Source organism: Theropithecus gelada, chromosome 13 (genome assembly GCF_003255815.1).
Source record: "Theropithecus gelada isolate Dixy chromosome 13, Tgel_1.0, whole genome shotgun sequence".
Taxonomy (NCBI): domain Eukaryota; kingdom Metazoa; phylum Chordata; class Mammalia; order Primates; family Cercopithecidae; genus Theropithecus; species Theropithecus gelada.
Genome location: NC_037681.1, coordinates 17,455,120 through 17,481,455, shown reverse-complemented (window position 1 = coordinate 17,481,455; position 26,336 = coordinate 17,455,120). Strand labels below are relative to the sequence as shown.

Here is a 26,336-nt window from a genome sequence, read left to right as displayed (position 1 = left end):
ACTTCGAGTCTTTGTTAATGAACATGATTGAGAATTACTGAATTCTAGAAAGGGCTGTAAACAGCAAAATCATGGCATTTACTCATCTACCAGAGGCTGCATCCTGAAATGGTGTGTTGCAAACCAGAAACCCAACATACTGGGGACATTCCAGCAGTATGCAAACAAGTCTTGTCTGTGACTTCAGTTTCATATAATCTTAGCAGGCTTGGGTCTTGTTAATGGGTTAGTAGTTATTAAATTTCGGGACTTTATCTTGCTCATCTGGGATTACACAGATTGGAAGTAACAAAACTTGAGTGAGGAAAACTGGGAAATAAGGTGAGAGATTCTGTGGGAGAGAAGTCCATTCCTGTAGCAAACTTTCCAAGTACTCACAGTGCAGGAATTAACCACATTGCTGCAGTGGTAGAGGAAGCATCAGCCAAGAACCAGGCCGGCCTCCCTCCTCTGAGACAGGGTCTCATTCTGTCACCCATGCTGTAGTGCAGTCACATGATCACGGGTTACTCCAGCCTCTGCCTACCGGGCTCAAGTGAGCCTCCCACCTCAGCCTCCCGAGTGGTTGAGACTACAGGCTCACGCCGCTATGCCTGGCTAATTTGTTGTATTTTTGGTAGGACAGGGTTTTGCCATGTTGGCCAGGCTGGTCTTGAATTCCTGAGCTCAAGTGATCCACCTGCCTCTGCCTCCCGAAGTGCTGGGATTATAGGTGTGAGCCACTGTGCCTAGTCTGGGACAGGCTCTTATTGCAGGACAATCAACACATGTTGAGAAGTGCTGAAAAACCAAATAAAGCAGGGAAGGGCCTAGATAAGGAGAGACTGTGATTAATGATGTGGTTGAGGAAGGCATCTCATCTCTTCAGACAGAGCGCCCATGGGGAGTGTCCAGAGAGAACAGCAGTGTGAGGCGGAGTGACCAGAGGGGACAGTGATAAATGAGGTCAGAGAGGGTGGTGGGACCTGTATCGTCAAGCATCTTACAGGCCATGGGAAGGATTGAGCTTCTCTGAGTTGTGCAAGAAGCCATTGCCAAGGCTGTGTTCACCATCAGACTGGCTCACTGGGTTGTTATGTGGACCTCGGGTTGTTAGGAAGTCAGTGGCAAGACCCTGTCAGGAGGCTCCCACAGTCCAAGCAAGAGGTCTAGGTGATTCAGACCACAGTGATGATAGGAGTGATGGTGTAGTTTGGGATACATTTTTAAGTGGCGCTTACTAGTAAATATTCGGATTTAGACTGGTATGTGCTCACTTTAGATCATGAAAGCTGGAGTGAGAAGAACTCTGCTTGATTAACACGCGGCCGGAAACGTCGACCGCACTTGAAGCGTGTGCTCAGGAAGCGGGGTCGCCATGTAGTGGCCTTCTGGATCCATGGTTTGGGAATGTGGTGGAGAAAAGGAGGGTGATAATGTGGTTTGATGCCTCTGTGGTCCCCCAGTAGCCTACACACGTGCCCAACGAAGCCCTGCCTGTCACCAGGTGCTGCCTAGGTTCTAGCCCCAGCCTGGCTGACAGCTTCAGCAGCCAAGCTCAGTGTTCAGACTAGGAACAGAACGCTCCTGTGATGCAGCTTCTGTTGGAGGTAGGGCTTTAAAAGAGAAGAAAGCCCAGACTTGGGAAGCAGTAGAACGGGGAGGAGGAGGTTAAGAAGAAAAAGAAGAAGCGCCTTGTTCCTCCAATGCGAGAAGCCTGATGTTCAGCTGCAGTTTTTCTGTTTATATTTAAGTGATTCTGTAAGCTTAAAAATTCTTCTCTTTTTTTCTTTCAGGCACATAGCAGTATTTCCCTGCAAGATGAAAATCCTCCCTCAGTACATTTTTAATTCTCGAGATCCGATAGTGATGGGGGTGACAGTGGAAGCAGGTCAGGTGAAACAGGGGACACCCATGTGTGTCCCAAGCAAAAATGTAAGTTCTAGTTGTACATTTTGTGGGTCATTTCTTAAAGCAGTAAATGGGTGTCCAAGAGTCGTAGCAACACAGCTTTGTGCCTGTAGGTCACAGTACTGGGCTGTGTATTTAGTGTGGTCTCCACCTTCTTAACAAATGTTTCAGTGTGTTTTACCTCAGTAGGAAGAAAATGTGGTAACTTTAAAACAAGCAGAGCCTGTCACCTGCTGTGCTTCAGTGTTGGTAAATACCAGTGCTCCATAGTCAGTGTTGACTCAGCCCTGATCTCGTGCTTCAGTTATTTGGGCTCCAAGGCACTTGAAATTACTGCCTTTTATTTTATTTTGAAAGGTTTCAAGCCTGTGGAAAAGCTTAAAAATTAGTATAATGAACACCCATGTTTACCTTCCCTTTCTATCAGCATACCTAAGAAAAATTAATATTTCAGCAATATCCTATAATTTGCAGCCCTCAGCATTTCACCAATTATCCCAAAGATGTCTTGGTAACTCTCCCCACGGATCTGGCTCAGTGCCCTGCAAACTGCATTGTACTGGGGCTGTTTTGTGGTTAAGCCTCAGTCAAGAACAGTCCTCCGTCCTTTTTGAAGTGTCCCAGTGGTTTTGCAAATTCCTTCTCCATTTGGATTTATCTGTCTCTCCCTCCCGAGTAGACACAGGTTAGCATTACTGGAAAGACACTCATGCGGTTTCCCTGTGTGCCTGCGTCCTGCATGAGCCAGCCTGTCTCACTGCTGCCGACGCTCTTCTTCCCCGGGGAAGTGCTAGCCGCCAGTCATCTCCATTAGAAACTTGCCCTTTGTAATTACTCTGTAATCTATCTGGTACCTGGAGTTCCCAATGGACATCCTGTTTCCCAACAGCCTTTATCCCAGTGGTTTTCGTACCCACTGGCAAGCCTTGCCTGTCAGCTGTTACATAGATGGTGGCAAAATTGTGGATATACCTGTCCCCCCATTTCTTAGAAAGAACCTCTTCCCACTGACCTTTTTATTGACTCATAGACTTAGCAGGGTTTTTTTTGTTTTGTTGTTTTTTAAATATAATCCATTACCTTTATTCTTTTGATAGATTGTCCAGTGTGGTCAGTAGGAGCTCATTTAAACTGGCTCCTATATCCTTGACACACAGTAGTCTGAGCATCTTCTTCCCTTCTGGTGCAGTGAGATGTTCCAGCCTCATCTAGTACTTTCCCTGCCCCAAACCTGGTTCCTGTAATGGGCAGTGGCACTTAGAAGTTGTCATTGATTCTCTACCATTTCAGTGGACTAAGCCAGGACATTTGTGTCATTTTCTATGTGGCTTTGGCCTCCTAAATCAAACAGAGCTCTCTTTCTTTTCACTCTTACTCTCCTGAATCCTTTTCTCCACAAAGGAGTCAGGGTTTTTTGCCTCAAACTCTGAGATCACATCACTCATCTGCTCACAGGCCATCATTCTTAAAATTTCAGGATCGGTCCTCACTCTGACTTCATTCCCACCAGTCACTTCAAGCTCATTCCTGACTCAGACCCGTTGTGCCTGCTGATCCCTTCTATTATGGCACCTGTCATGTGAAATGATAGAGCAAAAATATGAAATGACATTGGGTCAACAGGGCACTTGGAATGTTTTGCAAAGCACATTATCTCCTGTCGTTCTTATAGCCGTCGTGAAGGGAACAGGGTGTTGGTGGTGCCAGCCTAATTTACCAAAACGTTACACTGTGAGACCTTAAGGGATGAATGAAGGATCGCACTGCCATGACTTTTAAAACAGGCTTTTGCTCCAGTTCTTATTTCAGTTGTCCAGCCATGGCGCCTGTGATTGGCATGAATTCTTCAGCATGCATTGTTAATATGTTATTTTACAGTTTGTTGACATTGGAATAGTAACAAGTATTGAAATAAACCATAAACAAGTAGATGTTGCAAAAAAAGGACAAGAAGTCTGTGTAAAAATAGAACCTATCCCTGGTGAGTCACCCAAAATGTTTGGAAGACATTTTGAAGCTACAGACATTCTTGTCAGTAAGGTAAGCATTTTGGCAAAAGTGGCATACTTTAAGAAATGGGGAATCACTCTTCTCGGGTCACCTGTGCCCAGAAGCTCCTTGGGCTTCAGTTTGATTGTAGTATCTGATGGGACTGGATCCCCCATTAGGGCCTGACCTTTAGCTGGGCCTTGTCTTTTGAGGAAGTTGCCCCATCAGGAAAGCAGCACCAACAGAGAAAGCTAGGACTTTTAGATCCCCTTGTGCCTGACGTACCAACCAGATGTGATTTCGGAATTCTACTCCCTTAGGCAGGCAAGCCCTGCAGAAGCTTTATTACGGTGAGAGCGGGCGTCTGGGGCCACAGCTTTCTTTGGCACGTTTGTTACGTTCTGTTTACCCTGTTTGTGCCTCGGGCATTGCAGATCAGCCGGCAGTCCATTGATGCACTCAAAGACTGGTTCAGAGACGAAATGCAGAAGAGTGACTGGCAGCTTATTGTGGAGCTGAAGAAAGTATTTGAAATCATCTAATTTTTTTCACACGGAGCAGGAACTGGAGTAAATGCAATACTGTGTTGTAATATCCCACCAAAAAATGGAACAGACGTATCTGGACACTGATGGACTTAAGTATGGAAGGAAGAAAAATAGGTGTATAAAATGTTTTCCATGAGAAACCAAGAAACTTACACTGGTTTGACAGTGGTCAATTACATGTCCCCACAGTTCCAACGTGCCTGTTCACTCACCTCTCCTTTCCCCAACCCTTCTCTACTTGGCTGCTGTTTTAAAGTTTGCCCTTCCCCAAATTTGGATTTTTATTACAGATCTAAAGCTCTTTCGATTTTATACTGATTAAATCAGTACTGCAGTATTTGATTAACCAAGCTTCTGCAGATTTTGTGATTCTTGGGACTTTTTTGATGTAAGAAATACTTCTTTATTTATGCATATTCTTCCCACAGTGATTTTTCCAGCATTCTTCTGCCATATGCCTTTAGGGCTTTTATAAAATAGAAAATTAGGCATTCTGGTATTTATCTGCTTTGTGTGAAACCATGGTGTAAAAGCACAGCTGGCTGCTTTTTACTGCTTGTGTAGTCATGAGTCCATTGTAATCATCACAATTCCAAACCAAACTACCAATAAAGAAAACAGACATCCACCAGCAAGCTCTGTTAGGCTTCCATGTTAGTGTAGCTTCTCTCCCACAAGTTGTCCTCCTAGGACAAGAATTATCTTACCAACTATCACACTACCTTGTATGCCAGCACCTGGTAACAGTCGAGATTTTTATACATTAATCTGGATTTGTTTTGTCCTAGAAAATTCCATCATACATACATCTCCTGGTATTTGGGCTTAGTGCTTCTAAATTGTTGCAGACACAACTTAATGATTCATTCATAGTAGTAATCTGTAGCTAGTTTTAGGGTTTTGTTGAAGTCAGTGTGGGGTGTTTGAGGAAAAAGTTCCAAATATCCACTAGCACAGAATTTTAAACTACATTTTTATTTTAAAGTTACGGCATAACATATAGCATAAAAATATTTTATATCCGTTTGAAAATCTATACCGTTCTTTTTTATCATCAAAGACAACATCACCTCTGATCTCTGATCTATGGGACAGAATGTTCCCAAGAAAAAATCTTCAAGTGGGTGTGAGGGTGTTTCTAATTCAAAATATGCAGATTTCTCCACATGGAAGAAGTAAAGATTTTCTGAACATGCTCCTGTGTTCATGCTTGGAGACAAGAATAAGATGGTTTAGAAGCTTTACCCTTTCTTGGAACAAGCAGAATCCCGGTCTGAGACCTCTCAGGAATTTCAGAGCTTAGCAGTCTGGCCTGGAGGTTTTTCAGCCTTTTAGTATAATAAACAGTAGTTGCTTCCTAGAGTTGAGTTTTTAAGGATTCACAAAAAGGAGCCTGTACAAAATATACATACAGTTCTTTATTAAACAACTGTAAACACTTCACTGTAAAAATCCATAAAACTTTATAAACAAACATTTTGTAAATAGAATCTATGCTACAGTAAAAGAATTAACACAATTATTTACATGCAATACTGACAAATTTGGCACTTTTTGAAAAGAAATGTACAAAACACTTGCTTTAAAAGAAATTTAAAATTATAAAAACTCCGAGCATTACTATCATGCACTTTGCAAATACCTCACAAGCACTTATGGCACAGCGATCGGAGAGCACCAGGCTCCCTGGTAATATTTATGTAACTTTTAATGTGCTTCCGTACGTTTGTTGTAAAACCACCTGAACATTGTCAAGAATAAAGTCAAACGCCATATTCCAAACCGATTCCACCGATTGCTGCATCAACCTAAAGGTGGGGAGAGAAGAAATGCCATCACGTAAAGTCCTTAAGACTATTCCTTTTTAAAAATAAAAATTGATTTTGGCGGGAAAAAAAAAAAAAAAAGCTCATGCCTGTAATCCCAGCACTTTGGGAGGCCGAGGTGGGCAGATCACCTGAGGTCGGGAGTTGGAGACTAGCCTGGCCAAACATGGTAAAACCCCGTCTCTATAGAAAATACAAAAATTAGCTGGGCGTGGTGGCACATGCCTATAATCCCAGCTACCCGAGAGGCTGAGGCAGGAGAATCACTGGAACCCAGGAGGCAGAGGCTGCACTAAGCCAAGATGCCACCACTGCACTCCAGCCTGGGTGACAGAGTGAGACTACTTCAAAAAATAAAATCCTAGAACACTAAAAAAAAAAAAAGCTTGTTTTGAGACAAGCTGTCAGGCTGGAGTGCAGTGGTACAATCATGGCTCACTGCAGCCTCTACCTCCCAAGTAACTGGGACTACTGGTGGGCACCAACCACCCCCAGGTTATTATTTTTTTTTTTTTGTATTTTTTTTAGTAGAGATGGGGTTATGCCATTTTGGCCAGGCTGGTCTCAAAACGATGCACCCACCTCAGCCACCCGAAGTTAAGTGCTGTGATGACAGGCGTGAGCCACTGCGCCCAGCCCACTTCCTGTGGTCTTCTAATCACATGTAAGACTTTGAGGGCGACACACTTGGAACTTCATTTACTACTTAGCCAACATGACAGAATAATGGATGTCACTTTTTCATTAACCCTAATGAGGACAGTTTCCCAGAAAGTTTAAAACTTCTCAGTACACCCTCACTTAGCCATTGTGACATGCCATTTTTTCCCATTTGATAAAAGTGATGAATTACTACCTTTTCATGTATTTTATAACTAGATCCAGTTTTTCCAAATCTTTTTCTTCTATTAGATCAGTACAATATTTCACAACTTGGAGAATGTCTTCTTCCATTGGATCTAGGAAGGGGAAAAACTTCAAATGAGGACCAGTATATCTTTTTGAAGGAGAAAGTCAGAAATCTACACGGATAAAGGAAAACTGCATTTCTACAAGTACGCTGCTAACAGCTATCAAAGGGATGGGCTTTGTTACTTGTCAAAGCAAGCCCCAGAATTTAAAAGATATTGGGGTAGCTGCTTTAAGCTTATTAGAGTTAGAGAAATGGGTTAAATCTACATAGTTTAGTCTGTTTATGTTCTCAAATCATGAGACGACTACATCTCAGCCTTGGGCCATCTAACACAGGCCAAGCCAACCTGAAATTGTAGTTATCCATTCTCTGAGCAAGGTCTTCACATCATTGAATTCAACAGCTCCAGCTAGATTGGGTGCTGGAGGTCTCACACAGCCAGCTGGGTCAGACTGCAAACTAGAAAGGCCTGGCACACCTGAAGTAGAAGCAGAGAGTTCTTCCTGTTAAGAAAACAAAGGATAAAATTGCTATATTCACACATTATCTGGGTACACTAAGATCTCATGAAGGTCAAAGTTAAAGAATTACCAGGGGTTTCTCTGCAGGAATTCCTTCATGTTTTAGAAACCCATCAATTAACTTCTGGGGACTGCCACAGGCCCCTGGCAGAGTTTTTGCAGGACTGTTTGGCAGCTTGTTTTTCAAAGGACTCTGAATCCTTTTTGGGGAACCGATGGGTTTTTTTTTCTTGTTTCTTTTCTTTTCTTTCACTGCTGCCTTTAGATGAAGTAAAGGATTCTTTGGCACTAAGAGAAGATAGATAGATACAAGATCCTCAACAAATTGATAGTACGGATAGTCTGGATGATAGTAGGTTGGGTTCTCTTTTCTCCTCCCGGATACAACAGGCTCCCTAGCCTACACCTCCCCTCCTGCCCCAAGTGAGAGGCAGTGAATGGCAATGGCCGAAAGTGCAGGCTCTCCAGTTCTCTCTTTGCTTTGCCACTTACTAATTCGGCCTTTGGCATGTTGCTCATCTATGATGGGTAGTAATAAATGTGGGTTTGGTGTTTGTGATGCATTTTGAACCTACATCCTTTGATTTATTCATCTCAAAGGACTCCTTTGATTTATTCATCTCAAAGGACAACTAGCTGAACAAGTATTCAAGACACTTCTGGTAATGTCCTATCCCAACTTTTTAAAAAAGTAAAAAGTGGTGTGTTTAAATCCTGAAAGTACAGACACAAATCCAACTAAAATATGACGATATTTACTCATACTGTAAACTTCAGATATTATCCCAATATGAAGAGCTCTTAATGCAACGAACAGCTTAGACTTTGGCCATTATATACTGCAATAATTAGACAACAGTGACTCCATTACTCTTTATCTTCATTTTTGTTACATGCCACTTCCAAGGCTCACCAGATGCGCTGGCTGACTGCTGGTGGCTGCTGTTCTCGCCCTGCCTTTGTCTTTGATCATATGCTGCTTTCAGCTCCCTTTGAAGTTCAGCAGGTAGGGCAGCAAATACCTCAGGGTCCACCTAGTGGAAAAGACAAGGTCAAAGTCAAACCTGAACTCCCTTCTAGATGGTAGCTGGTTTATCTTTTTTCACAAAATAGATTTTGTTTTCAAATCTTACTTTTCTGTACGAATTCTTAACGGTTCCGTAATATCAAAGCTGATTAAATCTTCAAAATGGTTAGAGCAAGAACAAGGAATTAAGAGTACTAACTTAAAAAAAACCACTACAACAGCAGAGCAACCTGGGCAAAATGCACTAGTAGAAAATGGGAAGCAAAACATGAAAACAGGAGCTCGGATTGTTGCTGCCCCCATGTAGGATTACACATCTCCACTCTGCTGTATTCAAGTGTGGCCACTGATCTGTTTGCGCCAGATCAATGTGCTTCTGTCTTATCGTGCCCTCCCCCGTCTCTTCCCTCTGCTGGCTTCAGCGGGAGGCTGCTCGGAGTGTCTACATCCTGCAGACGCAGGAGATGGAGACAAGCCCATTCTTCCCTCCCTCCCCTTCCCAGTGGAAGTGGTGTCAGATACTGGAGAAAGGGAAGTGAGACAGGTCCTGAGCTGGAGCAGGGGGGTGAGAATACTGAAACTACAGCAGAGGGTTCCCATATTTAACTTACCTGTGAAAATGCTGGAAGGGCTATTACATTTATTCCTGTGTCACTGTTCGATTCTTGAGGTTCTGGTATTTGCAACAAGACTGTCCCAACTGGTTGTGGCAAAATTCCTGTGTTACAGCCATTCACTGGTTCTTTCCTTTTGTCGCCATGTGCCTCTGCTTGCTGGACAGCACAGACTTGCTCTACTTGTTCCCGGAGATCAGGTGGAAGTGCTTCTAAAACAGACTGATCCAGCTATAAAATGCCAAACATGAGTTTGAAGTTTATTAAAGCGTGCTCAGAGGTGAGGTGTTTGGGAGTTAACATGCCACTTTCCATTTCAATTTGAACACTGGATAATCAATGTAAGGTACAGACAGACCATCAAGCTAGGAAAGCACCCCCAAATCAGCACATTTTTGGAACGTCTTGGCCTTTTGTCATTGAAGCCTGAAGTATGTGTAGTCTGGAGAAAAGTGTATATACTACTGGCCACTACCACATGACCAGGTAAGTCCAAATATACTCACAGAATGTCTTGCAATTGGGGCCAACAGATATGGATACCTTGGTGAAGCTCAAATTAGATCCCACCCCTGGGGAGGGGTGAAGGCCTGAGGCACATGTTAAAATTCTGGACAGGTTAACAGTCCTGAGTCAAAACTTCACCTCTCAGATGAGAGACTGCCCAAAAATACAGATAATTCTACTCTGAGAGCAGCACACTGGAAGAAAGGGTTTCTAGAAGCTGAATTTTCTCTAACTTGCAGGACAAAGCCCACTGTTCCTTTGACCAGGGCCTCCCTCCACCTGTCCATGCACATCTGGCCCTTTGGAAACATACAATCCCGTCAACTTGGGTAGGCCAATCTTACCTGCCAGGAGTAACTAATTGTGGGTATCTGTCACCATACAAGCATATCAGCATTGCCCCTTCCCCTAGTTTTACAGCCAGTATGTAACATCTCCTGCCTCCTTCCGTGCAGGGGGAGCGGGGGCACAAATGAACTTGCCCAATATAGCTTAAGGTGCTACCTTACTTTCAAGGACCAAGGGATGCCAGCAGCATATCACATGTACAGCCCACACAAGCTGAATTAAACCATCCAAAACTCCAGAGACCTGTTTGCAAATACTGCAAAAGCCCTTCGACATAAGGCCTCTACTTCACCACTAATCACCAAAGCTGCCTTGCTGAATACAGTAAGTCTACATGATGACCACTGTCACAGACAATGGCAGTCCACAGGAGGACTGCCTTTCAGCGATGCTTTACAACTTGCAAGAGTGGCAAATCTTTGCAAAAGCACTTTCATTCAACCCAGTTATTGCTTATTTAGAATCCAACATGATCTACCCGAACAAGTGACCCATTCTCCCTTTCTTGGTGAAATGGATGAAGAAATAAAAATGCCATTTTCATTTGTAAACTTATATTTTTGTACTTATATTTAAGAGTATAAAATGTACTTATATTTAGGACTATAAAAATGTACCTGGGAAGGTGACGGGACCTCTATACTCAGGTTAAGTCTTGACTGCACACTGACAGGAGAATGCAGACCGTTCCATTTCCCTGAAGACTCAGCCTTGTTAGTATCAGGACTGGTCGGCAGATGTGCGGGAAAAGGTGGCAAAGTGCAAGTTCTAGAAGCAGATGATATTTCCAGATCCACAGCAGTCCGAAATACTACGAAGAGAAAAGACATAAAATAGCCTCTTCAGATCATCGGGCAGGGCCTTTAATCCCTGATTTCCTCTGTCCATTACAAATAAAAAAACTTTATTATTGATACATCATAATGAAGAATATAATTTTTTTAAATCACATAAAGCTGTGTCAAGTTTAAAACCAACTGCCGTCTTTCCAAGGACATAAGCAGCACCTAAGCGAGAACCCCACTGATGACCACCAACCTTCTTTGTGCTCCTCTTCTGTGGGTTTCTTAGCTTTCTGAACTTGGAAGATATCACGGACAGAGTATGACCCACCAGGAAAGTGGCTCGACTGAACTGACGGGCGACTGGGACATGTGGAAGGGTTCAGATTAGTTGGAACCAACTGATTCACGTGAATCCCAACCTAGAACCCAGAATAAAGAGTATGCTTCCAGGAAAACTAAAGTAAAATATGAATTCAGCTAAACAAAATCCTCAGCAAATCCTTTTCACTACCTCCTAGATCCTGTTTCTAGAATAAAGGTAAATGAAAGTATTCAAACAACAGCATTCTATATGACTTATTACAAAAACAATTTCTAGACTAGCTAGTGAGTGGTCATTCATCTCAAACTTCAGAGTATCCAATTCTCCCAAAATATACCAAAACGTCTTTAAAATCAGAAAATCCAAACAAGTGGAATACTGTATTTCACTGATGTTCTGATCAACTAAGGTTTTAAATTAGGATAAAAAAAAATTTTAAGAGAGGACAGGCTACTTGGAAACTTAACTATTTTTATCTTTTTAAAATGAAATACTTCTCAAAAAATACCGGTGGGACTGGTGAACAGCAGGCACACCACAGACCCCTCCATAAAGTGCCACTGTAACAGTATTTCAGGGAGAAATTACAATTACGGCCGGCTTAGTGACTAATCCTTCAACGAAGTCCATAATCAAGCCAGAACAACCCTTAACTTACACATGCACACAATAAACTAAACCTACAAAGGTTCTTTTTTTTTTTTTCCTCTTTTGAGACACAGCCTCATTGTGTCACCCAGGCTGGAGTGCAATGGCATGATCTTGGCTCATGCAAGCTCTGTCTCTTGGGTTCAAGTGATTCTCCTGCCTCAGCCTCCCGAGTAGATGGGACTATAACGCATGTACCACAACACCCGGCTAATTTTTGTATTTTTAGTAGAGATGGGGGCCAGACACAGTGGCTCATGCCTGTAATCCCAGCACTTTGAGAGGCCGAAGCGGGTGGATCACCTGAGGTCAGGAGTTTGAGACCAGCCTGGCCAACATGGTGAAACCTCGTCTCTAAAAATACAAAAAGGCGTGGTAGCGGGTACCTGTACCCACAGCTACTCGGGAGACTGAGGAAGGAGAACTGCTTGAACCCAGGAGGTGGAGGTTGCAGTGAGCTGAGATCGCGCCACTGTACTCCAGCCTGGGCAACAGGGCAAAAACTCCGTCTCAAAAAAAAAATTAAAAAAAAACCCCACAAATAAAATCTATGGTTTTGACATTTTGATGCCTCTTGCCTGTTTCAAAGGCATCTTGATGTGCCTGTGGTTTCACTCCCTTCTAGGTCATCATATGGCAGACAGCAGAGTATGTTTCTGATTAAAAAGGAACTTAAAGGTACAAAATTTATGTATTCATACTCCTCACAGTCATATCTACTTCTAGGAAACAAGAACAGGGAGGACATGTATATTAGCCCCTGGTTAATTAGGGATACCTTGGAAAAGCACAGTAAGAATCTGAGAAAATTATTCTAAAATGAAGAAGATCAAAATGGAGAAAGTCAAGAATTTTTGTTTCTCTTTTCCTTATATCACAAAGCAGCTAAAGACCTACATATAAAGTCCCTATATGCCAGCAATAACCATTCTGAGAGCAAGCCTCAAATGACACAAAAATTACAGAAAGTCAGAATTTACAATGTTACTATACACTTACCCCTCTCATGTCTGATATATTTAGTTTCATTGTATGAAACATGTTTAGCATCGCCTTTCCAATTATTTTTGCATTATCTGTTGCCTGGTCAAGAGTTACAGTCCTGTAAGTGATAGAATTGTAAAACAAAAGCTTCATTCCATATGTATTCACTAGTACTAAAGTAGTATGGAACGGTTTAAAAGAGTTACAGAAAAGTTGGAAACAGTTACAAAGAAGATTATAAAAGTGAATGCCACAGCCCCCCTTCCAGGAAGCCAGAAATACCAAATTAGTTACACTGGCAAAGAAGGGGGAAAGAAAAATTATGGAACACTGGAACTTCAAGGTAATAACGATAATGGACACCTGGGTCAACTACAAATCAGTTGAGAAATTTAGAAAAAGGTATATTTTAGCCAACACATGCACAAATGAATACATATTTTCCAGCTACAGCACAAATGAATGGTAAACACAATGTTCTTGATTCCAAGAGAAGTTTTAGGTTCCAAGATTATGTATGCTGAGGTACAGCAAATATTCAGAAGAGAAAGATGAATTCTCGGTATGTTGTTTCTTGACTCTCCTTCGTGTTTACAGTAAAGCCAATAAACAATTCTTAGATCTTTAAGAACTCTTGAGAGTGGACCAAATGATCCATCAGCATTCCTTGGTCCCAAAGATGTGATGACCTCACCCACCATTTCCTTCAGAGCTGTTTGAGCTTCTCTGGCATGAGCAGGGTGTCCCATTACAAACAGAATTACTCACTCAGTAACAGATTACAAATTACTACCAGTTCTCTTTCCAAAGGAAAGTTATTTCGTGTTTTGGATTAATGAACAAATGAAGTTCCAGGCCTTTAAACAGAAAAAAAATACTATAAATTGAATCTGATTTTCCCATAGAAATGTTTAAGAAGACAATCGCATTACTTCATCTGCTTATAGAAATGACCACTAAAAACTGGGCACAGTGGCTTACACCTGTAATCCCAAAACGTTGGGAGGTCAAGGCAAAAGGATTGTTCAAGGCCAGCCTGGGCAACAGGGCAAGATCCTATCTCTACATAAATAAGTTTTTAAATAAATAAATGACCACTATTTACTATTTGAGATACATGTATATATCGTAACACTTCAGTAAATATAATTCAAGATAACCAACTGATAAAAAATGTATTTCATAAATCATGTTGTCTAATTGTAATTTGTAATTCCTGCTTTCATGGTAACTTGGGAGTTTCTCTGTTTAAGAGCCGTCATCTCATGACTTAGCAATATCATCATATACATGAATGCACCATGTATGGTTGGCATGAGCTAATCTTCAATGAAACTGTACTTCATAGTTCCTTATAAGTAGCTTTCTAAAGTGTCAAAAGCCTCAAAACTTTGGTTTCACAGATGACATACAGTCTAACATAAAATGACACATAAAACCACATATCTTCATATTGGTCACAAATCTTACATGAAGTTTAATATTAAGTAGTTGGCCCTGACATAAAAAACGAGGCTTTCAGTCCAGGTACATTGGCTCACGCCTGTAATCGGAACACTATGGAAGGCTGAGGTGGGCGGATCATTTGAAGTCAGGAGTTGAAGATCAGCCTTGCCAACATAGTGAAACCCTATCTCTACTGAAAATACAAAAATTCGCTGGGCATGGTGGCATGCCCCGTAATCCCAGCTACCCAAGAGGCTGAGACAGGAGGATCGCTTGAACCCAGGAGGCGGAAGTTGCAGTGAGATCCGATCGCGCCACTGCCCTCAGGCCTGGGTGACAGAGTCAGAATCCATCTCAACAGAAACAAAAACAAAAAAAACCAGGTTTTTAAATGCTTTCACCAGTTTTCAGACATTACAGTGATTCACTCATCTTTTTACCAATTACATTTATACACCTATGTAAATGAAGTTGCTCTCCTTCACCAGCATTTTTCTAGCTACTATTAGTCTGCCTTTGTGTATCGTTTTTTTTTTGAGACAAAATCTCACTCTGTTGCCCAGGCTGGAGTGCATTGGCACAATCTTGGCTCACTGCAACCTCTGCCTCCTGGGTTCAAGCGATCCTCCTGCCCCAGCCTCCTGAGTAGCTGGGACTACAGCCGAATGCCACCAGGTCCGGCTAATTTTTGTACTTTTAATGGAAATGGAGTTTCACCATGTTGGCCAGGCTGGTCTCAAACTCCTGGCCTCAAGTAATCCAGCTGCCTTGGCCTCCCAAAATGCTGGGAATACAGGCATGAGCCACCACACCCGGTCTGTATCACGGTTTTTAAGAACTACACTGAAATTTCCCTCAGGAAAAAAGTTTCACCAAGTCCAAAAATTATAGCAGTCCCTTTGTTCTGCAGCCTTGCCCTTTCTTTCTGTCCATGCAGTAAAGTTAACAGCCCAAAGATGCCAAGCAAAGGCTGCCAAGGTCTGGAATGCTGTCAAACCAACCTCCTGTGTGTGGGCCTGGCTGAAACCAAGTGTATTAACCTAAGCTGAATGCCTTAGGCTGATGCCTGCTTCTACAGAATACCAGATAACATGGGCTTACAGGTCTTTATTCAAACTCCTCCTTGGTTTTCTTCATTTTCTATTACTTACACAATTTGTACTGAAATATAATTACCAATATCATTTTTGAGGTGAGCTTACCTGGCAACGTTATCACAAATTCCATGGCCTCCAAATTTTGCAGTTTCTACAGGAGCCCCGGCCTTTCGTACCATGATTTTGAGAGTTAGACGTTTACCCTTCATGCCAGTGGCTTCTAGTCTTCTTTGAATTTCTTCTGAAAGACTCAGAAGAAAAGCTTCTGCCTCTTTTGGCTATGGAAAGACAAACATGGAGAAACTTCCATTCCATTTTCCTATATACCTAATAATTGTTCTCAAGTATTTTAACTCTGAATATTAAACATGTTGGTTACTCATTATCATGCTCAGCATCTATTAAAAAGAAACGTGGCCAGGTGCGGTGGCTCACGCCTGTAATCCCAGCACTTTGAGAGGCCGAGGCTGGTGGATCACCTGAGGTCAGGAGTTTGAGACCAGCCTGACCAACGTGGTAAAACCCTGTCTCTATTAAAAATGCAAAAATTAGCTGGGCGTGGTGGCATGCGCCTGTAATCCCAGCCACTCAGGAGGCTGAGGCAGGAGAATTGCTTGAGCCCAGGAGACGGAGGCTGCAGTGAACTGAGATCACGCCATTGCATTCCAGCCTGGGTGACAGAGGGAGACTCTGTCTCAAAATGCTAAAACTACAACAAGAAAAACCGTTTGGTATACCCTCACTATTAAATAAAAATACCCACCGTCCCAACAAAGTGAATATAATAAGTACTTTTAAAAGATATTTTTCCTTTCTTTCTTTTTTTTTTTTTTGAGACAAAGTGTTGCTCTTGTCCCCCAGCCTGGAGTGCAATAGCATGATCTTGGCTCACTGCAACCTCTGCCTCCCAGGTTCAAGCGATTCTCTTGCCTCAGCCTCCCGAGTAGCTGGGATTACAGGCGCCTGCCACCATGGCTGGCTAACTTTTTTGTATTTTTAGTAGAGATGGGGTTTCACCATGCTGGCCAGGCTGGTCTCCAACTCCTGACCTCAGGTGATTGGCCCACCTCGGCCTCCGAAAGTGATGGGATTACAGGCGTGAGCCACCGTGTCGGGCCCCTTTCTTTCTTTTCTATGCCATCATTGACTTGTTGAAATTTTTTTGTAATTATGTTAGTAAGTTCTGCTAATAAAATGTGTTCCAACACTGTGCTTATAGCCCAAACATCATCCATCTCCATGCCTAAGGAAACAAACTTCTGAGGTCCACAGTGTAGGCAGAGAGGGCAATTAACTCATCACATTTCAAATCCTTATGATATGGTGTTGTTCGTACATACAAATTCAAGACATATCCAGCCGGGTGCAGTGGCTCACGCCTGTAATCCCAGCACTTTGGGAGGCTGAGGCGGGCGGATCACGAGGTCAGGAGTTTGAGACCAGCCTGACCAACATGACAAAACCCCGTCTCTACTAAAAATACAAAAAATTAGTCAGGCGTGGTGGCAGGTGCCTGTAATCCCAGCTACTTGGGAGGCTGAGGCAGGAGAATCTCTTAAATCCAGGGAACAGAGGCTGCAGTGAGCCAAGACTGCGCCATTACACTCCACGCGCGGCAACAGAGCGAGACTCCATCTCAGAAAGGCAAGACATACCCAAATCCATAATCTGAAGGAAAATGGAAACCACTCAGCCATCTGTGCTGCAGCTTTCCAAAAGCCTGCATAAGGAGGAGCTTGCTGAAACTTAACTACAGCTTAAAAAGTATTTCCAATTTTTCTCATCTTCGTTATTGTTTCACTGTAAATTAGATTATAATCCCAAGTTCTCTAATAACTGGCCCCCAAGGCATAATCTTTTAGTATATTTCCTCAAGAGCTAAGTTTCCTCAGTCTCAGCCTTATCTGGGGCTATACCTTACCACACACTGCCTTAAAAGGCCGCCTTGAGGCTCTGGGGATACAACAGTTTTAAGACTTAATTTCAAGCATCAAGGGTCTTATGGTTTAGCTGGAGAGGTAGGACTATGTAAAAATGTGAAGGAACAACAGACGGTAAAATCTGTTCAATGATCAGTACCTGGGTAAACCTTATTCCATAGTTGATCTCAGCTGACACAGATTTTCTTTCCTTTTCAGTTCGAACTGGTCTATCATCCAAGCCACGGCAGAACCTATAAAGCATCTGACCTGTTTTGGGACCAAATTCTTTTTGGAGTTTTGCCATGGTCATATATTGCAAGTCTCCACAAGTTTTAATTCCCAAAGATGCCAACTTAGATTCCATTGAACATCCAACTCCTAGGAAAAGGAATATATATAGTTCTTTAAGTATGCAGACTAAGCTACTAATAACAAGTTTATTAACACAAAATACCCACCATTTATGCACAAAACAACTAATTTAAAATAATCTTTAAAGTCTTTAGGTGACGTAACTGAAGCATCCACAGGTTGAAGAATTTCTTGGTGCATAATCATGCTAGTAGGTGTATTTCTAGACTCTACTTCTCAATTCGGACTCCACACACAGATGAACAAGAAACTTTTAAAATACGTATAAACTCAAGCTATCAAAACTGTCCTTTCTTTATTAGTGAATAATATCAACATACCTATCTTATTCACAAAATCAACTAAGGAATCAACTGTCATTTAAACAAGTCTATAGTGTGACTTACAGACATACTAGCCGACTCACGAAATGTAAGGGACTCTATTATGATTTCGGGCATCACCAAATCTCACACTGGTGTGTAAGCTGTATTTTTTCAGTGAAAAACAGAACAAGAATTCACAAAATGGGCCCAAGTCCAAAAGTGTTACATGCTATCATACGTACCACTGACCTGAGGATGAAGGATCCTAACCAAACCAACTCGTGGTGGGGTAGAAGACAGACTTTTTTTTTAATCGAAAGGATGATCTCTCTGAAGAGATATTAACTCTCCTACAGCTGGGTCAGCAGGCAGCAGTCCCTATGTCCTATTCTGCAAGGTTTGAGCCCCACCCAAAGGATACTGATTCATTCTGTTGCTCTAAGTTGGAGTCTTGGTTTTCTTCAATTTGCCCTAAATGCTTTAAAAAGGTACACAAATTTGGGAAAGAGGTTTGGAGTAACCGAGGGAAACTATAATGCTTCCTAAAATGGTTCCACACCATCAAGTAAAACTTTTTCATTAATGAGGAAAAGACAGCGTTGTGTTTCTGGTCTTCTGTAGGAACTTATCCAAAGAGAACTCAGGCTGGGTGCGGTGGCTCACACCTGTAATCTCAATACTTTGGGAGGCCAAGGCAGGAGGATTTCTTGAGGCTAACAGTCTGAGTTTGAGGACAACCTGGGCAACTGAGGGAGACCCTGGCTCTATAAAATAGAAAACAGAATTAGCTGGGTGTGGTGGTGTACTCCTGTAGTCCCAGTTACTTGGGAGGCTGAGTTAGAAAGATCCCTTGAGCCCAAGAGTTCGAGGCTATAGTGAGCTATGAACCTGCCATTCCATTCCAGCCTAGGTGACAGAGCAAGACCCTGTCTTTAGACAAGAGACCTCAGAGTGAAGTCTGCTAACTTCTATTCATTGTTACTATTGTTAATTCTAGCTCCTATCCTCCTGAGTGGTCTTCAGTAGCAGGAACCACCATCTAGTCCAAGTTCTCCCAGGAAAACCTCTGGAACACAAGGTTAGGAAGTCATCAATGTGGGTCCGACAAGTTTAAACCCAGATACTTTATTCCTTAATGGAAGTGAGATGAAAGGCATTAAGGGTGCTGGTTCACATCTGTGCTATTTTAAAGTCCAAGCCAGAACAAAAGGCAAGTAAATACCAAAGACCTCAAGTTAACAATTGGAAAAAAAAAAAAAAAATCCTCCAGAGAAGTACCATTCACCAAAAGGTAAAATTTTAAGTGAAACCTAAGTGCTTTTCAAAATGGGGAGGAGAAACACAAGGGAATAGACAAATTACATACTTGGTTGGTCAAAGGTAGACACTTTGCACAGCTATTTGCTTTTAGGAAAGGCTTTTTTCTTCTATTTGCCCTTTTTGTATTTCTTTTTTGTCATAAGACTTCTCAACATCAGGGAAGACTTTCTCTCTTTTTTCCCTCCCATTGTTGCCCCACTTCCCACTCCCATAATCTGACCATGATCTTTCCCTTACAGTTCTGGGGAACCAATCTGTTCTCAGGGACTTGCAAGGTCATCAAGAGACAAGCATCATCCTAGGTTGGGTCAGTGTGTGCATGTGTGCTGGGGTGGATGGGTGTGGGGAGAAACCCATAGTTTAAAATTTTAGAGTATCCTGAGTATACTAGAACAAAATTATTAGGCACTACAGGTGCAAAGGAAAGGCTCTATTAAACATCACCAAGTTAACCATCATCAATCTAATCTAAGTGGACGTCCCTCTATGAAAGCAGCGCAGCTCTTCTCCATGCAAGCTCATCTGATGGAATGAAACGGCCTGGACTGGAGGTGGGGGAGGGAGGCAGGGGTGTGGTGTACCTCCAACTCCTACTGAGTGTGGGTGGGAAGATTAAACTTGGAGCCAGGACCAAAACCTCGAAGAAGGCTGCTAGTTTTAACTAAATGCGTCAATTAAGTAGGTTTTTATAAGGGAAAGATGGCAACTTTATGGACAAAAGTAAGGGGGGCTCCGGGCCCAAACAGTGCAGCCACCTATTAAGAAAAAGATGAAGGAAAATGCGCTCCTTTAGAACCAAATCTCAAAGAAGAGAAGAAAGAGTGAAGGAGGTTCCTGGTCAAGCAACTGGGACAAAGACCTGGCGTCTGTCCTTGAAGGGGAACTATTACCCTAGGTTAAAAGTGGCCAACAATGTCCCCTCCTTGGCATCCAGAACTTGGCTATCCAATACAGACACAGAGGAGTAAACGTCAAAGAATAAAGTTTTCACCATCTACACGAGTGCTGTTCAACGGAACTTTCAGCAATGATGGAAATGTTCTCGTCTGCTATCCAATCCAGGAGAACCTTGCTCCATGTGACCACTGAGCACCTGAACTGTGGCCAGGGCAAGTGGGGAACTGAACTGCTAGTTTTATTCAACTTTAATTCTAACTGTACTAGCTTCATTTGGCTAAGTAGCTACTGAATTAGTGCAGATTTTATGAACACCTACGTGATCATGGTGGTTCTCTGAAAATGGGACAGAGATGGAACTCATATGCTGGATGCACAAACCCAGCAAAAGCTGAATGAGGTGCAGAGGGTCCTTCATTCGAGAGTGCATGCAAGGGTGAAAAGCCCTGCAAAGTTTATCCAAAGAAAAAGTAGACACGGTTCTTCAAACTGTAACAGTCGTTGGGGTCCATCCTTTCTTTCATTAGGTCACCAGATCATAGTCTCCTAAAGCAAAAACTTATTATTGTGTATTTCCTTCTTATGTAGCTATTCTAATTGTGTATTACTGTGCGCAGCACGTGTGTGGTCGCTAAACATTTATGGGTACAAGGGACTAAAGAGGTTGGAGATAGGGCAAGTTACCACTGAATTTCTCCTGGTTATTGGTTACAGGACCAAGTTCCCCAAAGCATGTTCTGTAAGATATAAATAGGTACTATAAATTTATCACCAAATATCTTTGAGAAATTACTAGTCTTTAACAAAGATAAACAGGGTTCTTTACTAAAGTAATTCTCAGGTCTTTCACTGTACAAACCCCTCCACCACAGAAGGTTCCCTCTCGTGTATGAAACCTCTTTTTAAAGGAACAGCTTATAATCTGTGGAACACACTTCAGGACAGGAGTAACAATGGAGAAGGCAGATATTTTACAGACCTGAAATGCTCTGTAACAGTCAGGTTAAGGATTTGGGGATTTTACGAAAACCACATGGACCACTTGAGCGATGCAGACCGTGGCTCTGAAGAAGAGAAGGCCAGCTCTGCTGCCCTTTCAAATATCCCTTAGGAAATTCAAGGCTCTGCCTCAGCTTAGCCAGGACATGTAACTTCACACTTGCCCTTCAAGAAATAAAGTCTTTCCGGCCATGAAGCAAATGAAGGTGAATGGTAGGATTACTAGGTCAAGTAGCTAAAACGTCCCTATTTCTATTAAACAACAACAACAACAACAACACAAAGAAAACTACAAAAAGCATTCAATTTAAAGATGGTGTTTTGGACTACATTGTGTCTTCTCCCAAATTATATGCTGAAATCCTAACCCCAGTACTTTACCATGTGACTGTGTTTTTGTTTTTCTTTTGTTGTGTTTTGTTTTTTCAACATAGTCTCACTCTGTCACCGGTGCTGGAGTGCCGTGGTGCGATCTTGGCTCACTGCAACCTCTGCCTCTCCGGCTCAAGCGACTCTTGTGCCTCAGCCTCCCGAGTAGCTGGGACTACAGGCATGTGCCACCTACCCCTGGGTAATTTTTTTGTATTTTTAGTAGAGACAGGGTTTCACCATATTGGCCAGGCTGGTCTTGAGCTCCTGGCCTCAAGTGATCCACCCGCCTCGGCCTCCCACCGTGCTGGGATTACAGGTGTGAGCCACCGCGCCCAGCCACAGTGTGACTGTATTTGGACACAGCATCTTTAAAGGGGTAATTAAGATAAAACAAGGTCATATGGATGCACCTAATCCAACATGACCGGTATCCTCAAAAGAAGAGATCACGACGGAGACATGCATATGGGGAAGGCCATGTAAAGACACAGGGAGAGGGGGGTCACCTACAAGCCAAGGAGAGGCCTCAGAAGGAGCCAACCCTGCTGACACCTTGATCTTGAACTTCCAGTCTCCAGAGCTGTGAGACAACGCATTTCTGTAGTTTATGCCCCCCAGTCTGTGGTACTCTGTTATGGCACCCCTAGAAAACTAATAGAGATGGCTAGTGTAATAAACTTAAAACTCAAAATTTACATGCAGCTTTAAATATACCAGTTCCTTCTTACAGAAAACTGCAGTAAGATTTCTTATTAAAACTGTTCAAACTGTGCTGTCTACTAAGATAATTTGCTAGTTTGATTTTATAAAGTATTCTCAAATTAAATGTAAAACTAACCATCAAAAATGTCATATTACACATTTCTGACACTAATACATCATTTTAAGTTATATAGTAAGGGGGTCAGGAAGCTTTAAAACTAACCTACCATAAAATCCCATTTCTGTCATTTAATATTTATAGCCTGTTAACAGAAACTTCTAAGTTAGTTCGGACATTTTTATTAGGCTTAAAAATAGGCATCTAAAAATGCCACTAAATCTACTTTTAACAAATGAATTTTAAAACTTTCACTATAAATGAAGATGAAGACTTTACAAAGCTGACACAGGCATTTTATAATAAATAGGTAACTACACAAAAATATGAAATAATTCAACATCCTGCCCCTTAGGTGAGAAAGGTTAAGATGGAAGGTTTTCTTCCATGAGTGAGTCAACTGAAAACACAATTCTTCTTTAGGTTTCCTTTTTCCTAATACAGCTCACATACACGCTACTTTACTTCTAAACTACTTGTTTAATAAACTCAGAAAAATGTCGCTAGTCCTGCAGCATGAAATAGGAGAATCAATGCTCAAAACTTTTATCTTTGGCCCAGGAGTAAACTATTTCAATAATTGTTTATTTAAAGGACTCAAAGTCAATTTCATCATCTACCCTTTTAACACTGTTTCTTAGAATCTTGCTACTTGAGAAATACCTAAAGTAAAAACCCATTATAAGCAAAACAAAAATGTAACATTAGGGTCCTGACAAATCATTTGAGGGGATATTCAATGCAGAATTCCACATTTTGTTTTTCATGGCACTCAGTAAGACTTAAAAATTTTTATAATATTCATGTCTAGGCAAAAAGAGGTCTCATAGTTCTAATATTATAGACATGAAAAGGATTTATTATGCCTGTAATAAAAGTATTGTTAAAATATTTGTATTTACCTGGTAGATTAGTAACTAGCTGACCTCTGATAAAATCATCTACTTCTTCTGGTTTTAGGTGGTACTGCCCATCTGGTTTTGCTTTTCTAGTTGCCATTCTAGCCAGGAGAATATTAGAACCTGTTTAAAAAAAAAAAAAAAAAGTCATCTGAGAAATAGTCACAATTATTCCTTAAATTTCCCAACAAAGATCTCTTCATACAGGTTATCTATCAAGTTTCTAAAAACAATGAAAATAAATTTTGATTATTTTAAATAAGGTGTAGAATTTTGCTAAGTATTTTAGATCATAACCAATGGAGTACCTGGACAGAGGTTTCTCTTTGCTCTAACACAAGTGCCATTTCAGCAACTACCCAGAAGCAGGAATGGAGAAAGCAATCCTGATCTTTTTGTTTTTGTTTTTGTTTTTGAGACGGAGTCTCTCTCTGTCACCCAGGCTGGAGTGCAGTGGCGCGATCTCGGCTCACTGTAAGCTCCGCCTCCTGGGCTCACGCCATTCTCCTGCCTCAGCCTCCCGAGTAGCTGGGACTACAGGCGCCCGCCACCTCGCCCGGCTAATTTTTGAATATTTTTAGTAGAGACGGGGTTTCACCATGTTAGCCAGGATGGTCTGGATCTCCTGACCTCGTGATCCACCCGCCTCCGCCTCCCAAATGCTGGGATTACAGGCGTGAGCAGTCCTGATCTTAACAGTGGGTGTTTGTAGGACGTGAAGGCCACGATCAAAGAGTAGTTCATGTTCCCAACCACAGGAGCCAGGACTTGTAGGGAAACGAGAATACAAGAGTGCTACTGGACTGGGGACACCAGAAAGCCCAAAGAACCAGCAGGAACTGAGGGTAGAAGACTCTTCAAAACGCAGAGACAGGCAGTGAGGTTCACGGTGTGAGTGTGGGCAGGGGCCACAGAAGAGGTGGAGGAAAAGGGCACCAAGCCCTGAGGAAGGGGCAGGGATCTGCAGAGCTCGGCCGCTAGGTGGGCTTCTCTGTGAATACTAAAATCTCCAGACACAGAGAAGACCAATATTGAGGACATACGTTGGTTTTACAGAAGACTTATGTACAAACGATGCACTTTCCTAAAGTAAATACAGAGATTCACGAAGAGGGCAAGTTCTGAGAAGTCACACCAAAATGATACAAGTAGTGAGTTCAGGGGAGGGAAAGGAACTGAGGAGTGGGAATATAAAGTGGGACTTCGGCATTACATATGCTTGAACTTAAAAGAATGGATTCATATGGTCACTTATAAATGAAAATTAAAGACAACTAAAAACAAAAAAATAAAACTGTGCCTGACAATGGAATACAGAATTCCTAACTGAAATGTTACCAACGTCTGTGGGTCAACATCAGAGGGTAAAAGGTAAGCTAGCCAGTAGCTGTAGCAATGCTGGGAATGTATTAATCATACTTTTTATTTTCTGTATCTTGTGGTGTTTTGAAATCTTTACAATCCTGCTGGCTGAGGAGAGACTGCCCTCCCAGGGCTGGCTCATTCCTAAAGACAGCAAGCCTCTTACGTGGAAGCACACTTGTCACCTAACCTAACCACCTCCTGCCCCAAACTGTCCCAGGGCCAGCTACCAGGCAACTAGGGACCACCCTATGGCCCACAGCCCACCAGAATTACTCAAACTAGCCACTCCTAAAGTGTTTCCTCAGCCCTGCCTTGCCTTTCTGAAAACAAACAAACAAACAAAAAAACACGAACAAAGGCTCTGGAGCCTAGGCTTTCGTTCCACCACTCCTTCTGCTTCTGTCTCCTAACCACCCTGGTGCTTCCCCGGTAGTCCTGTGTAGCATAGTATGCTCCCCCCCCTCCTCTCGGGAAACGGAAGGAACAAATTCTTCTTTCAATGGCGTTAGCCTCTCTGCATCACCACTCAGTCATCAGTAAATTTCATGGGTACAAAGGAGACAGGGAACTTTGGAGGAAGAAGAGTTTTTGGATGAAGATGGAGGAATAATAGTTGAAAGTGACAATGGCAAGCCAAGACAAAGTTAACTTTACCTTCCAAGCCTGTGGTACACTGAGTATGGCAGCGACCAACTGGCTCTAGTAACAGAATGGCAAGAAAAGGGGTATCTTGCCAGAAGGTAATGAGTGGGTTAAGAAAGGAAGAGGTGACTCGGGGAAGCTTAAGTATGAAAGAGAGGGTTCCAGAGGACACGGCTGGAAGAATCAACAAAAGCAGGGTAAGTATTGGGAGTAGCTGTGGAAACAAAATGCAAGGCTTCAAGAGGGCACGGATGCAGATGGAGAAGAGACTGAATAGTTACTGAGAGCACTCGGAGTCAGGGTGACTTCTAGAACTGAGTGAAGACAGGAACAGCTCCATGTGCCGGGAGGCTAAGGTGCAGAGAGTAACAAGACTCAGACTTAACATGTAACTCTAAACCCATACCACCACCTAGCTTTAAATACAACTTCCGTTCACTTTTGGGGGGAAAAAATTGTTTACAAATGTTGAATTAAACCTTTCCAATCTTTTAAGAACAAGTAAGAAATATTCCAACTTATTTATTGTGAAGATTATCAACCACTTACTTATATTTCCAACACTTATCTCGTGTATCACACAATTGCAAGCAATGTTAAAAACTTTTACAAGTGAGAGGAAGCTAATAAAAACAAAAACTCCTTAAAATTAACTGAAATTCAAGAATCTTAAAGCAACTCTTTTGAGTACAAGATAAGCTAGATACTAACCAATTCCAACAGAGGCAGCACACTTTGTCTGGTCTTTGATTTCCATACGAACAGCATTTGCAAATTCATCAGGAGTAAGTTTGGTCTCTGCAAGGATTTCGGTGATGTCCACCAGTGCTTCATCACAGCTGACAGCTTCAATGTTATGAGTGTAGCTATCAACACAGAGCAAAGGCAACGAATCACAGCCACAGCCACCATCTGGTAGACCCAATGTTGCAAAATAAAGGCTTCTTACCCTATCTTT

At 42.2% G+C, this 26,336-nt stretch overlaps 2 protein-coding genes across 3 annotated transcripts in view; one reads left to right on the top strand and one right to left on the bottom strand.

The window, feature by feature from the left end:
• Nucleotides 1–4,778, top strand: part of EIF5B (eukaryotic translation initiation factor 5B) — a 63,051-nt gene extending 58,273 nt beyond the window's left edge. Inside the window, exons 22-24 of the mRNA XM_025355080.1 lie at nucleotides 1,776–1,914; nucleotides 3,769–3,930; nucleotides 4,314–4,778. Coding sequence (XP_025210865.1) covers nucleotides 1,776–1,914; nucleotides 3,769–3,930; nucleotides 4,314–4,421 — 409 coding nt within the window. The 3' untranslated portion in view covers nucleotides 4,422–4,778. The remainder of the gene's footprint in view (nucleotides 1–1,775; nucleotides 1,915–3,768; nucleotides 3,931–4,313) is intronic.
• A 1,047-nt stretch (nucleotides 4,779–5,825) lies between these two features.
• Nucleotides 5,826–26,336, bottom strand: part of REV1 (REV1, DNA directed polymerase) — an 89,987-nt gene continuing 69,476 nt past the window's right edge. For both annotated transcript variants that reach the window (XM_025355078.1, XM_025355079.1), the window contains exons 11-23: nucleotides 26,090–26,244; nucleotides 23,375–23,494; nucleotides 17,545–17,765; nucleotides 15,571–15,743; nucleotides 12,938–13,040; nucleotides 11,222–11,387; nucleotides 10,801–10,994; nucleotides 9,326–9,559; nucleotides 8,601–8,721; nucleotides 7,758–7,975; nucleotides 7,513–7,669; nucleotides 7,110–7,212; nucleotides 5,826–6,235 (exon numbers count right to left, since the gene is read on the bottom strand). In XM_025355078.1, the coding sequence (XP_025210863.1) occupies nucleotides 6,124–6,235; nucleotides 7,110–7,212; nucleotides 7,513–7,669; nucleotides 7,758–7,975; nucleotides 8,601–8,721; nucleotides 9,326–9,559; nucleotides 10,801–10,994; nucleotides 11,222–11,387; nucleotides 12,938–13,040; nucleotides 15,571–15,743; nucleotides 17,545–17,765; nucleotides 23,375–23,494; nucleotides 26,090–26,244 (2,077 nt within the window). In that variant the 3' untranslated portion in view covers nucleotides 5,826–6,123. The remainder of the gene's footprint in view (nucleotides 6,236–7,109; nucleotides 7,213–7,512; nucleotides 7,670–7,757; nucleotides 7,976–8,600; nucleotides 8,722–9,325; nucleotides 9,560–10,800; nucleotides 10,995–11,221; nucleotides 11,388–12,937; nucleotides 13,041–15,570; nucleotides 15,744–17,544; nucleotides 17,766–23,374; nucleotides 23,495–26,089; nucleotides 26,245–26,336) is intronic.